The sequence below is a fragment of the Pteronotus mesoamericanus genome, unplaced genomic scaffold (assembly GCF_021234165.1).
Source record: "Pteronotus mesoamericanus isolate MK-2021 breed Mesoamerican mustached bat unplaced genomic scaffold, CSHL_Meso_final contig_657, whole genome shotgun sequence".
Taxonomy (NCBI): Eukaryota; Metazoa; Chordata; class Mammalia; order Chiroptera; family Mormoopidae; genus Pteronotus; species Pteronotus mesoamericanus.
The window spans coordinates 999,333-1,011,939 of NW_026555229.1; the positions used below are offsets into that span (position 1 = coordinate 999,333).

Below are 12,607 nucleotides of genomic sequence, written 5' to 3' on the forward strand. Positions count from 1 at the left end.
CTCTGACAGCTGGTCCTTCACACACATACATATATACAGACATATATTATTATTCATAATAATAGTTTGATTTTTTTGTTATAAGGGAAAATATTTCCATGCATTTTCCACCTTTGTTTCTATTATTCTTTTTCTTTTTCTTTCTTTCTTTCTTTTTACTCCCAGCACTATTTTAGACACAGTCAGTCCTCTGGGGGCATATTCTGATCTTTAAAAAATATAACCTTTAACCTTTTGCAAAGACTTTGTTTAAAATAATGCTGATTCAGCCCAAAGGAATTCTGGTGCTTGGGAGCTGTCTACGCTCTCACTGAAAACACTCTGGTGCTCTGTCCTGTGTTCAATACCAGCCAAACAGGACTTGCGGCTATGTAAACATTACTTAAAATTATCCCGACATAAATACTCTTTTAAAGCTACATACCACAGCTTTTAGCTCATAATGCCCATAGATGCCTTAATGAAATGCCATTCAAAACTACCTCACTATTTAAAGTTTACCGGGAGGTTCTAAAAGTATGTAAACAACATCCTCTACACTTCTCTAGAACAAGTGCCAAGTATGGTGAATTCCGATTGCAAGCTGGTGAATGGATACCAGTTCGTCTGAGCACAGTCACCATGCACTTTTTAACCTGATCGGTTACAGGAAGCTTGACAAGGTTAACTTGTTCCACAAGGTGTTGATTCTTACATAACTTATAATTAACCAGTTTTCAACAGCGTTCATCCCACAAGGGACCTAAACTGGGCCCTCATAAGATGTCTTTGCACATCTTGCAAATGTGGTTTGAACTGGTTGTCAAAGAGTCAAGGTCAGCCACACCGTTCTCTCTACGGCTGGAGGGTGGCAGGTTCTTCTAAGCCCGTGGAGCCCACAGTGCTCAGGGGGAGTCTTCTCAAAGTCGGTGAGCAAAGCAGTGTCCAAGGGAGCCAGGACGTTTTCTTCTCGGCAAATCAGGGGCCCTCCCCAGCAAATGTCCTGAGGGGATTTGCAGCAGATGCCTTAGCCCTCTGATGTAGTTCGGGATAAGGGGAAAAACAGGGGGCAGGGAGAGCCGATGACACAAAGGCCTGAGGCCTCCTAACTTTGTGACAACGGTTCTCCTACTCAGGCTCCCTCTGCGTGCTGCGTACTGCGATGCCTGTTTCTGCCCTGATGTCCATATTCTCAGGTTCCCTGCTTAACGTGTCTCCAGGCAACGCTCCGGGTAGCAAACCAGCCGTGGCCAAGCTTTCATCCTTGTCGCCCAGTGTGGACGGAAGACAGCCCGAGTCTCCAGGACATGGTCACATTACTGGCACCTGTGGAAGCATGTCCAGAAATGGAGGAATGACCAACCTAAGGGCTGGCCTTTTGCCCCAAAGGAGCAAGAGACAAGGACTATGGGAAATAACAGGCATAGCTTGAATGATCAGTGACTTCAAACCTTAATCTTCTTTAAAAGTCCACAATGGATAATATTGCAGCTGGAATCAAAGGAATATCTTCTCTCTTCCTTGTTGGCCAAACATTATCAAATACACACCTCCAAGATTAGATTTTGAGGTTTTGTTTGAGAAAAATACTGTACACTGTTTTAGGGCAGATTCACAAGGTGCTATTTTTATTAAAAACCTTCTCAGTCCCTGTCTTTTCAGACCATCAATGTTATTTTTTCATGTGCAGGGCATCCTGGAACTTGGTGCTGGTGTACCGGGCCTGGAAGCCTTTCTTGTTGATGGTATCGTCCGTGTGGAACCGAATCATCAGAGAATCCCCTGCGGAGTAGATTTCTTCCAATGGCTGAAGGAAGGAGAGAGGAAAAGGAGGGGACTTTAAGCCGGTTGGTTGTGGTTGGAGTTTAAATTAAGGATGAGACAGAACCTCGTACAAAGACACAGGATGGCTGATGCTGCCATGAGGCATCCCTGGCACCAGGGACTCTGAAGCGCATCAAAACAAGCTCATTTTTGAAGGAAAACATTGCAAATTCTGCTCCAAAGAGCTCCCAGGGTCCTGGTTTCCAAAGACAACCCTAGACACACGGCTCATATAAAATTTATCCAGCGCATAGAAGGGCCAGGCAGTGGTCTACACGCCTTTGGATCTTATCTCATGTAAATGTTACTAAACTCTCCAAAGTAGGTGCTATCTCTCCATTTTTCGCTTGGGGAAACTGAGACTCCAGTTCCCACGATAGGCAGGACCAAGCTCAGGCGCTTTCTGATGATAAAGTGTGTACTAAGAATCACGCTGCTCTGGGGGCACCCTTGTGATGTGTCTCCCAGGACACCTAAAACAAAAGGCATTTTTAGGCCGTGTCCTGTCCAAGGACACAAGGTGAGATGGAGCCACTGCATTTGTCAGAAAGGCTCTGCCAGGTGGTCCATGAACAGGAGCCGGGCCCCGAGGCTGCTCCCAGCCAGATTCTAGTGAAACCAAACTGGACTTCCCAGAGATTTCACTGCCCAGGACACCGCCAGGTCTTCCTTGGCGTGTGGGCCTACAGTCTGAAAGACGCTGTCTGTTGAAGGCACTGTGCTGGTTACATCATACGCTCTTTTGGGGAGGGCGCAGGAAGATGAAACTATTCAGACATATAAATGCCAGTTTGAGGTTCTGATTAGCACGAGGAGCACTAGTGACTCCAAAGTGATTGGCTGTGCATCCAGCCAATAGCAAAGAAGCTTGAGTGAGGCGCCCTGGGGGCGAGATAAGGAGAGGGCTGCGCGGGCCTGGCGTGGGCAGCGCCTGGCGTGGGGCAGCCAGAGTGGGACCGGGAGGCGTACTGCCAGCCCACGCTCCTTCACCGAGCACCAGCTGTTTGGCAGGCCCTGTGTCAGGTGCTGCGGAAACAGGGAACAAAAAGGGCTCTGGCCCAGGAGGGAGGTGACAGTGAGAAAAATGATGATGAGCATCAGCATAACTGTTGTCTTTATTATAAGATGGTGATGCATAATTTTCATAAGCATCTGGTTATGCTTGGGGAGAGAACTGTACAGATACGGGATATAAGAAAGTATAATTTAAAAAAATTTAAAGCCTAAAAAGCCAACAAAAATGGGGAGGAAGGGAAGAGCATTTTGCAAAAATAGGAAGCAAGTCCTAAACGGAAAACGCTCTTTAGTTGCTGACCTCAGTCTGAGGCCTCGTATGAATTGGTCCCTGCTTCCCGCCCATTCCCCTCTCTGACTAGTCTCCCAATTTTCCACTTTGTTCCAGGAGAACAGGCCTCCCCGCTAGTGTCCATAAGTGGCAGGGGAGCTAGGGCTCACACCCAGGTGGTCTGACTCCACCACTGAGGCTCGGAACGATCACGCTTTGTCCCCAGGGCCCAGCAACGCTGGGACTCACCCCAGAGCCACAGAAGCGGCCGAGCCTGGGCGCGGTGCTGTCGTAGCCGTCATAGGCCTCCATGTAGTCGTAGCCACAGTCGGCCTCCTCCTCGACCTCAAACGTCCGGAATATCAGCTCCACGCCGTAGCCGTCCTCCGCCACAATCACCCAGTCACAGCTGGCCTGACTCGGGTAGTTGTTGTCCCCAAACTGGGCATGGGAATAGAGCTCTTTGGTCTGCACTTCGGCCTTCAGCCTGCCCCCGCACTCTGGAGCAGAGAGAGAACCACGATGCTCCCTCCGAATAGAGAACCCGTGGGCTGCCCCGCCCCCACTCCCCAGTCTGGGGCTTCTTTCTCACACCCTTGTCACAGGCCAGCTCTCTCGGCAAAGTCTGCCGGTGCCCCGTGGTAGAAGCTGGTCGAGCCCCATCAGCATCCCATTTTACAGAGGCCCACGGCTCTGGGCTTCAGGGCTCACTGCGGGATCCAAATTGGCCCTTACCAGCCAAGGTCCCATGTTCCCTGGTTGAGCCAAATAAGGCCTCCGGGAATATCTGAGGATACTGCTAAAGCTTTTTAAAAAACAATCCAAAAACAAAAACCTGGCTGCCTGGATCTTGACCACTGAACTCCCTGGAAATGCTAGAAGCATCTGCAAGGGCTCACAGCAGCCCAACCGACTTACTGTAATTTGTGATTTTTGCCAACAGAGGGCACCCAAAGCACATCAGAACCCCCGGCAAAATCTGATACCTAGGAACCTCAGAATACACCTGCGGGTTCCCGCTGACCACAGGCCACCCTGAAGCGCCTGTGCATGTCACTTTTGAGCTGTGCCTCATACTGTGTATTCTCTAGCCCTGGTTTCTGGTGGTTTTTTTTTTTTTTACTAGAACAGTAACTCTGGTTGGTACCATGCTATCTTGTGCGTAGGCTACTAGAGGCCACAAAATATAAATGGATAAATGACAGAGATCAGAGATTACAAAGCGCCAGAAACTTTGGGAGCAAATTCCTCACTGTCTGTCCTTGGGTGTTCCACACCCCCGACAGGCCTGGATCTCCCCAGAGTGTGGCTTCTGCACTGTCCAGGCCCAGTTGGCTTAGAATTTCTTCTCGTTGTGAGCTGCCTTTGAAAAATCTCAGCCCTCTGAGATGCTGATGGCAGCAGCACCGGCCCAGAGCAGGTCAGGGTGACTTCTCTCCCTGCCGCCAGCTCGCCTCTCCACTCTCAGGACACAGGCCTCTAGGTCGCCATGGGTGGGCGCCTGGCCCTCTGCCTCCCGTTGGGTCCAGCCACAGGGAGCACCCGCAGCCCAGGGGAGGGAGCAGAGAGAGGCCAGGGTCTTTAGTCCCAGCCTCCTTCCCTGCCTGGTCACCAAGGCTATGTTCTCCAACTAAAGGTCACTGCTCCTGTCCACGGGTCCTTTGCTTGTCCCTCTCTGTCTCCAGGCTCCAGACTCTATTCCCTCACCCAGGCCTGGGGGCAGTAACAGCCCTACAGTTCCTAGTCCTGGTTGCCGCACTATCCTTTGTGGGGGTCCCCACACCCTGCCCACCTCTTTGTCAACAGTCCCTTATTAAATTCTCCTCAAATAACAACTCTCTCTGAGAACACCCTCATTTCCTACCAGGACCCTGACCCCCCTCAAGCACCTGTGCTCTCTTTGTAGGTACAAGAGGGTAAAGTCACTAGTCAATGGCTTTTAAATTTCCCTCTGGGAAGCAGAACCCACTCAGGAGATGACAGGGTGCAGACCATGAAATGTTTTCTGCTAGGCAAGAACAGCTAAGCCGCCTGTGGGCGCTGGTTGTCATTTTGTTTTACCTGATTCATATTTTCTGGCTTGGGGGCAGGGAGGAAGCTGGGGGAAACGCTGTTAAAGGGATCAGAGAACCTCACAGTGTCCCTGATCATGCTCTCAGACTCTGAGTGGGCCATGGGCAGCCACCACCTGGCCGGAGAGCCACAGCCTAAGGCCAGAATCAAAGAGTCGAAGTTGCAAACATGGACTCTAGTCCCAGGTGGTAACATTTTAATGGCTAAAGAGCAGAGCCAATATTCTTATTGACATTTTTCTATTGAACAAAGCAGATACGTCAGTTAGTAAGCATATATATTTCCTCCAAAGGACCGAATAAAGCTACTTATGATTTAAGTGAAGGATAAATAATGGGGAACAGAAATATTTTTCATTTCCCAGAACTCGTCCTTAGAAAGGGCTGCTCTCCAGCACTCAGCTCCCAGACTTTTGGATTTCACAGACCAGCAAATTTCAAATACATTTTTAAAAAAGAGGATGGGGTTAGGGGGAAAGAAGGAGGGGAGGAAATATGGCACCAACAAGATGTTGCCCACTTTAAACGTTGTTAAAGACATTAAAAGAAAACAACCCTTTCCCCTGTTGTTGCCCATGTTTCATTTTAAAAGGGACATGCCATCACAGCTTCCTCCCCAGTCAGAATAAAAGGCGGTCCTTTCCCAGCCTTTATCCCCCACCCACCTCCAGCCACAGGGCCGGGGGCCCGCGCACCTGTGCTGTGCTCGGCCTGGAAGCCTCTCCTCTGCACCGAGGCATCTGAATAAAACCTCAGAAACAAGCTGCTGCCCGAAGCCACCACGGGGTCTGGCTTCTTGCTGCCACAGAAGCGGCCAAGGATGGGGGCCAGGCTGTCGGGTCCGTCGTACACTTCCAGGTGGTCGTAGGCACATTCCTGGTGCTGCTCGATCTCAAACTCATTAAACGTCTGGAGATGGAAAAGCACAAAGTGAGGCAAGGGCCTGGCGTCCAGCCAGGGTGGGGGCTGCTTCCCCAGGGGTGGGAGAGGATGGGGTGAGGCAGGACACATGTCCGCCCAGCCAGCTGCACAGGGGGCGCAGAGCCATGGTGGCCATGGTGACATCTGTAGAGAGGGCCTGGACTTGGCTCCTCCTTTAGTCTCCAAAACAACCCTAGGAAGTAATTACATGAGCTATTGCTACTGTGACCACTTTGTGGATGAGACGGCGGGTTCGGATGGTTTATACGCTTGCCGACATCTGTGCTCCTTCCACCGCATCACAAAGCTTCTCCATCACTTAATCAGATCAGCAGTGACCAGGTGCTCACAGCGGCCAGGAGCAGCTGTAAATGCTTTACAAGTGTTAATCCTTGCGACTCTGTGACGTGCCTACCTTTGGAAACCCCACTTTATGGACAGGGAAACCAAGGCACAGAGTTGTCAGGTGACTTGCTCAAGGCCCCGAATAGCAGAGTTGGGTCATGACCAGGAGGTCTGGCCCCAGAGCCCGTGTCCTTAACCTCTGCCCTGTACTGTGCAATCCTTCAGTGTAAATGATGTGGATGAGGCTTTATGAAGTACACTCTGCCCCGAGTTGTCATCCTCATGATGGATGACATCAGTTGAATGTTTTAAGTTTTTTTCCCATGCAGAGCCATGAATTTTCTCACTTAATTCTGATGATGCTAGGAGGGAAGGGCTATTATTACTCCCAGTGTGTAGAAAGGGGCACTGAGTCTTAGAGAAGTTAAGTGGCTTGACCAGGCTTACACAGCTAGAGGATGGCATTGGAGTTGACCTTCTACTAGCCCAACTCCAGCCTACACTTCTAACCATCACCAGGCTATACTGCCTCCCTTCTCCCTGTCCCCCTCCAAGACTGTCCCCTGAAGCAGCCAGGGGAGCCCAATTCCAGGTCATATACCAAGCTTTGTAGCTCAAAGAGTAGGACTTCGGTGTTCGGCAGATGACCAACTGATGAGGGACATGGGACAGGTGAGAGGATACAGTGTTTAACAAAGACTTGGAGCAAAAGCCAGGGTAGGTAGAGAAGACATTAGTTGGCGAGGGGGTCTCGATTCACAAGAAGGGGGCCGGGTGGCAGGGCGGGGATGGTGGGAGAGAGGGGCCATTAGCAGTGTGGGCTTTCACAGGAATGACAAAACACTTAAAGTGAGCAAAGCTCTTCACATCGTATAGAAAGGGAATGGGGGCCAGAGAGAGGGGTAGGTACCATGGGCAGGAGCAGGAAGGGGAAACTAGCGGCACCAGGGGGTGATGCCCCGGAAGGGAGGCCGTGAGCCAGAGAGGGGGGGCTCCCCAAAGGTCCACGGGACACCCTGCTGCTGTCCCAGTGCAGTGTAACACCAGCTACTCGAAAGTGTCCAACTCACATTCTACGGTAGGGGAAACAAACAAACAAACAAACAAACAAAAAAGGAACATGATCAATAAAGCCACCATCCACTCTCCAAGGAAGTTTTTTTGTTTTGTTTTGTTTTTCAAACTAGTACATATATATGTATGAACCTCAGATAAATTTGAGGTGTGGCCTAACTGAGACCACTATGGTCAGTTAGTTCAGTTCCTTAGTAACTTAAGGAACAGGAAAAGGTGTTTGCGACAACTATAATCTTGTGGCCCCTCGACAAGACAAGAAGCTCGGCGTCCGGTTGTGTAGGTTTTGAGCTCCTAACCCCAGGGGGACACCGTGACCCATCCCACCTCCCACCCCCATCACTGCGATCAGGTCGTTGTTGCCATTGTGACCATTTTCCAGCAGATGGCGGTCTTGGGGAAGAAGTGCCTTTCTCTAAGGGGCCCTCTGTCATTCACCCTCACCCAGATTCAAGGCTGTTCTGAACCACTCAGGACAGCAGCACCCGAAAGCATTTCCCACAAGGCACCCGTGCATATAAGGTGCCCACTGGGCGCACCCTGTGGTCAGGGGCCCTGCTTTCTCCACCCCTTGATGCCCCAGACCTGGCGCAGAGAGACACCAGCACCCACGCTCCAGCCGGGGAGCCCCTTCAGCCACCTGTCTTCACTGCCCTTGCCAATCAACACCCCAGCAAGCCCCGGGCCATGCCTCTTTATCATCATGTTGTCGTTTGTTCCTTCCCATTCTCCCTGCATCACTGTCCATAATTCAGAATGACATCCACATGCCTTTTGAAGAGCTCACTCATCCCCAGAGTCTGAACAACCCATTCAAAAACTGTTTGTCTCAAGTACAGCGACCTCTCAGCTGGCAAGAGAGTTTGTTTTACACTCCAGGACCTGGGAGTCCCTGGGGGCTGAGAAAGAGGCTTGTGGAAAAGACTCGTTCATCTTTGAAACAACCGAGCGCGGTGTGCAGACCACAGACCTGTGTTTGGATGGGAATTTAAAGAAAGGCTTGGAAGACATATTTTTTAAATTCAAGAGCGAATTCACATAAGTAACTTAATTTGCTGTCTTTAATTAAAAACCTGGAAGTCGTAGAAGAGTATGAATAATAAGGGTCCATTTGAGAAGTTTGGGCAAGAAGAATATACATATATTCATTTTCCCAGGAATGTACACATGGGATTGTATGTGCACAGAAAATGTCTGGGGGATCCACCCAAACATGTTCAGAGAGGTCAATTCTAGAGTGGCACAAGGGACCTGGAAATTTTTGATTTTTCGCTTTCCAGCCCTCTGTGCTGATTACTTTTTTAAACCTTGAGAATGTACCGATCTGTAAAAATAATTAAAACAGGGAACAATGAAATCTCAAATAGCGCCGTGTGGCAGGTCCTGCCTCAGCGCGGCGCCACAGAGAACAGGCGCCGCCTACAGAGCCGTCTCCCCCGCGCCCCGTGCTGAGGGCTTCCTCGAATCCTCTTTTCACCGGCACACCGCCCCCCAGGGGGTAGGTTTCACTAGCACCTCCGTTTTCCAGATCAGGAAACCGAGACCGAGAAATGTCGAGTAACTTCCCCCAGTTTCAGAGCCGGGAAGTGGAAGAGCAGAGACTCACACCCATGTCTCTCTGTCCCGGTTGTCCACTAACTACGCAAATGACTCACAAGTTTCACCCTGTGGCCTGCGGTTGAAGAGATGTTCCAGGTGCACTCCCGCCGGCTGGGGTACTTGTCAGGCCAGTTGGGGCTTGCCAGGGTCCCCTCCGCACTGCTGATCTTGTGCACACAGCCAGCTGGGGGCGATCGGGGTGCAGGCAGAGAGAGAAGGAGTTCACTTGGAGGTGTCACAGGAGGCTTTCTAAGAAGCCATCTGCCCCTCGCTCTGTTGGTCACATGGTCATTAGGAAACGTGGGAGCAGGGGTCAGCCTGAATCAAGTGTCGCCTGTCTTAGAGATGTGTTGATTTACTTGGCTTTGCCGCCTTTCTCGCAGTGGCTCAGGAGCCGGGTCATCTTCCTTACTATTACCATCCACGTCATGGTTATTACCGGGAATACGGTGGAGTGAATGGTGGTGAGGAGCCTAGGCCCTGGGATCCAATGGACCCTGGTTCCGCCCCCTTCACGTTGTGGGACGTTGGGCACTTATCTGAATCTTGATGTCCTTGTTTGTAAAAGGGGTGCCAGCCTCACAGGGAGGTGATGTGGCGTAAATGAGACAATGCTTGTAAATGGCTTAGCAAGTAAGTGCTAACAAAGGTCTTCATCGCTATGCCTTCACCTCTACACGACTTCTGCAGTTTTTCAGAGCAGCTTCGTTTGGAGGCGGCAGCTGTTGCCCTGGTTACAGTGCTGTTAGCAAAGAGCGGCCCCATGGCCAGCTCAACGAGGAGCATTTTGGCCAATAGGTAGAATCTGTCTCCCTCTGCGCTGGGCACTGTGCTATGCATTCAGAACGCGTCCTCTCATTTTATCTTCCCCACTTTCCAAATGAGAAAAATAAAAGTTCAGAGCAGGTAAGTGACCTGCTAGGAATGTGTGGAGTCAGGACTTGAACCTGGGTTTGCTTCGCTGTGACTAGGAAATAGAGGGAGCAGAGGAGGTGGGCCTTGTACCACCGTGGTTTCAGGCTGAGGTAGCTTGGGGGCGGGGAGGATGGGGGGGGCGGGTGAAGTGGCTGCAAGGAGGCTCTGCTGCTCACTGATCCTCCGCCCTGGCAACAGGTGACCACAGGGGCAGGGGCTCAGCTCCCAGGACATGTACTCGGGCACCCCCTGCACCACCTGGGAACCCATAAGAAGGCAGCAGCTGCTCAGCGGGCAGAACCTTCGTGGAGTTTATAGCCCTTGCGGCCTCCCCAACAGCACACAAGGCAAGCACTGTTCTGGCCCAGGCCCGCCTCGCAGGGGTTTGACAACGAGTTTTTAAATCCCAGATTGACAGTTTCTTCCTAGTTCCTCCCACCCGCCTCCCAACCCCCCAATCTGTGACCGCCCTTGTCTGCGTCACAGGCTGGGCTTGGAAGGGGCGCTGCATCCTGCTTCTAAGGACATCTTAGCTCATCCCCTGACAGTCTAGGAAGGCTCTGACCAGACTGTGAGCCTAGCCAAGTCTCCTGACTCTCAAATGTTTATCCCTCACCCTCGATGTCCTTTGCAGGCCTTTGTGGTTGGGGCCAAGGCCTGGAGGCCTGTGTGTTTATCAGACATGTTCAAACTCCCTTTGCAGGGTGGAGTAAGAACAGAGGAAGGCCTTTCCCAGAATGACTGGAGAGCGAACGCCATCTGGCCCTGAAGAACTCCCAGTAGTGAACAGAGCAGGGAGCAAAGTTTTCCCAATTCTATTTTACTATTGGATCTGAATATGGTAAATAATATTATGACATAGGTGGTTGATATTTATTAAAATTTCAAGTACTTATTATGTGCCAGACTGTCTGAAATACTTTCTAGGCATTCTCTCATTTAATCCTCAGAAAAACTTTACGAAAGGGGTATGCTTAGTCCCCTTTAAACAGAAGAGGAAACTGAGGCTCAGAGAGGTTAAGTCACTTGTCTGAGGTCACACAGCTAGTAAGTAGGAGAGCCAGGGTTTAAACCTAGGTAGTCCGATCCTGGAGCCTGAAAGTTTAGCCACTTGGCCATAATAACAACATGCCCTCTGAAGGAGTGAGCTGCCCTGGGGAAATGACTCTTCAGCAGCAAGAGGGCGGGAGGAGGGAGGTCAGATGCGGAGCCTCGGTGGGGCCCAGGGAAGGGCCCCTCGCTGTCGCTCTCACTCCGACAGCCGGTACACCCCTGGCAGCCCCCCGCCTCCGCCCGCCCCAGCCATGCTCCAGCCTCACCCTCTTTACAATCGTGTCCGTTCTCGTGGAGCCGGTAGCCGTTCCTGCACCGGCACAGGTAGCTCCCGAACGTGTTGACGCACTCGTGCTGGCACCAGCCGTTGTCCTTGGCACACTCATCCTTGTCTGGGGAGATCAACAGACTCTCCTGAGGGGAGCCGCCAGCTTGGGTGGACCCTCTCATCTCAGAACTCAAGCCAAAAGGAGCCTCCCCGATCGCTCTGGTGCCGATTATCCCTGCATTGGTGCGTGTTACATGGCCCCAGTACATAGCGAATCCTCCATGCTCCTAAAGCACTTCAGTATATACATGTTCTCCCCCCTTGTTCCCCACCAAATACAAGGAGCTCCTTAAAGGATAGGCTAATACTGATAATAACAGTAACAATAATAAAACTCACTATCATGTATTGAGTATTTCCTATGTAATGGGCACGGCCCAAGCACCTTCCATCTGATCTAATAACATATCTAAGTTAATTCTCACACACCCTTAGGAGGAAGGCGCCTGCACCCTCATTGTACAGGTAAGGAAACCGAGGCTGAGGATGCCAGTGTACCCCAAGGTCACTCACTGAGCAAGTGGCTCATAGTCCATGACCTCACACTACCTCCTGCCTGTGGAGTAAGTAAGTGTGGGGCCACGGGCCAGAGGGCCAAGTGCCAGCCTGCTCCACCAGTTCCAGCTGTTGTGACCTTGGGCAGTCCTTGACCTCTGTGCCTCAATTGCCTCATCTTTAAAGTGGAGTCAATCATGGTTCCTTACCTCGTAGGGCTGTTGAGAAGAGGAAACGAATTAGTACAGGGAAAGCCCGTAGAGTGGCGTCCAGCTTGGAATAAGTGTTAGCTCTTATTTTTTATTATGTATGAACTCAAGTGGTAGCAGGTGTTATTGTTATGGTTCTTGCAGCCCAAGCCAGGGCCATGTGCAGCCCTCTCCTGAGCCACCCCCTTCCTGTAACAACAGAGGGCCAGCCTCCCTCCCCAGCGGCCTGCCGCCCCCGCACCAGGGTAGCCGCAGGGGTCAAGGCGGTTCCCCCTCTCTGCGCCGTCTGCCCACCGCAGGCCACGACACTTGATGTTTCACTTACACCCTCTTGCTTCACAAGGACAGCTAAGAATCTTTGGGCAACGCTTAAAGAATAGACGAAGACCACCGAACACTTAAGCACGGGAGCTACAGCCAGGGAGAGGCAAGAAGGCGCCTCACCTAGAGCCCGCAGAGGACACAGCCCTGCCCCCGCCTTGATTCAACTTCTGGCTTCCAGAAATGG

General features: G+C 51.3%; 1 protein-coding gene across 1 annotated transcript in view; it reads right to left on the minus strand.

The window, feature by feature from the left end:
- Positions 1–1,651: 1,651 nt before the first annotated feature.
- The window catches only part of TLL2 (tolloid like 2), a 119,445-nt gene continuing 108,489 nt past the window's right edge, over positions 1,652–12,607 (minus strand). The window contains exons 17-21 of the mRNA XM_054581704.1: positions 11,334–11,459; positions 9,156–9,283; positions 5,856–6,069; positions 3,338–3,588; positions 1,652–1,786 (exon numbers count right to left, since the gene is read on the minus strand). Coding sequence (XP_054437679.1) covers positions 1,652–1,786; positions 3,338–3,588; positions 5,856–6,069; positions 9,156–9,283; positions 11,334–11,459 — 854 coding nt within the window. The remainder of the gene's footprint in view (positions 1,787–3,337; positions 3,589–5,855; positions 6,070–9,155; positions 9,284–11,333; positions 11,460–12,607) is intronic.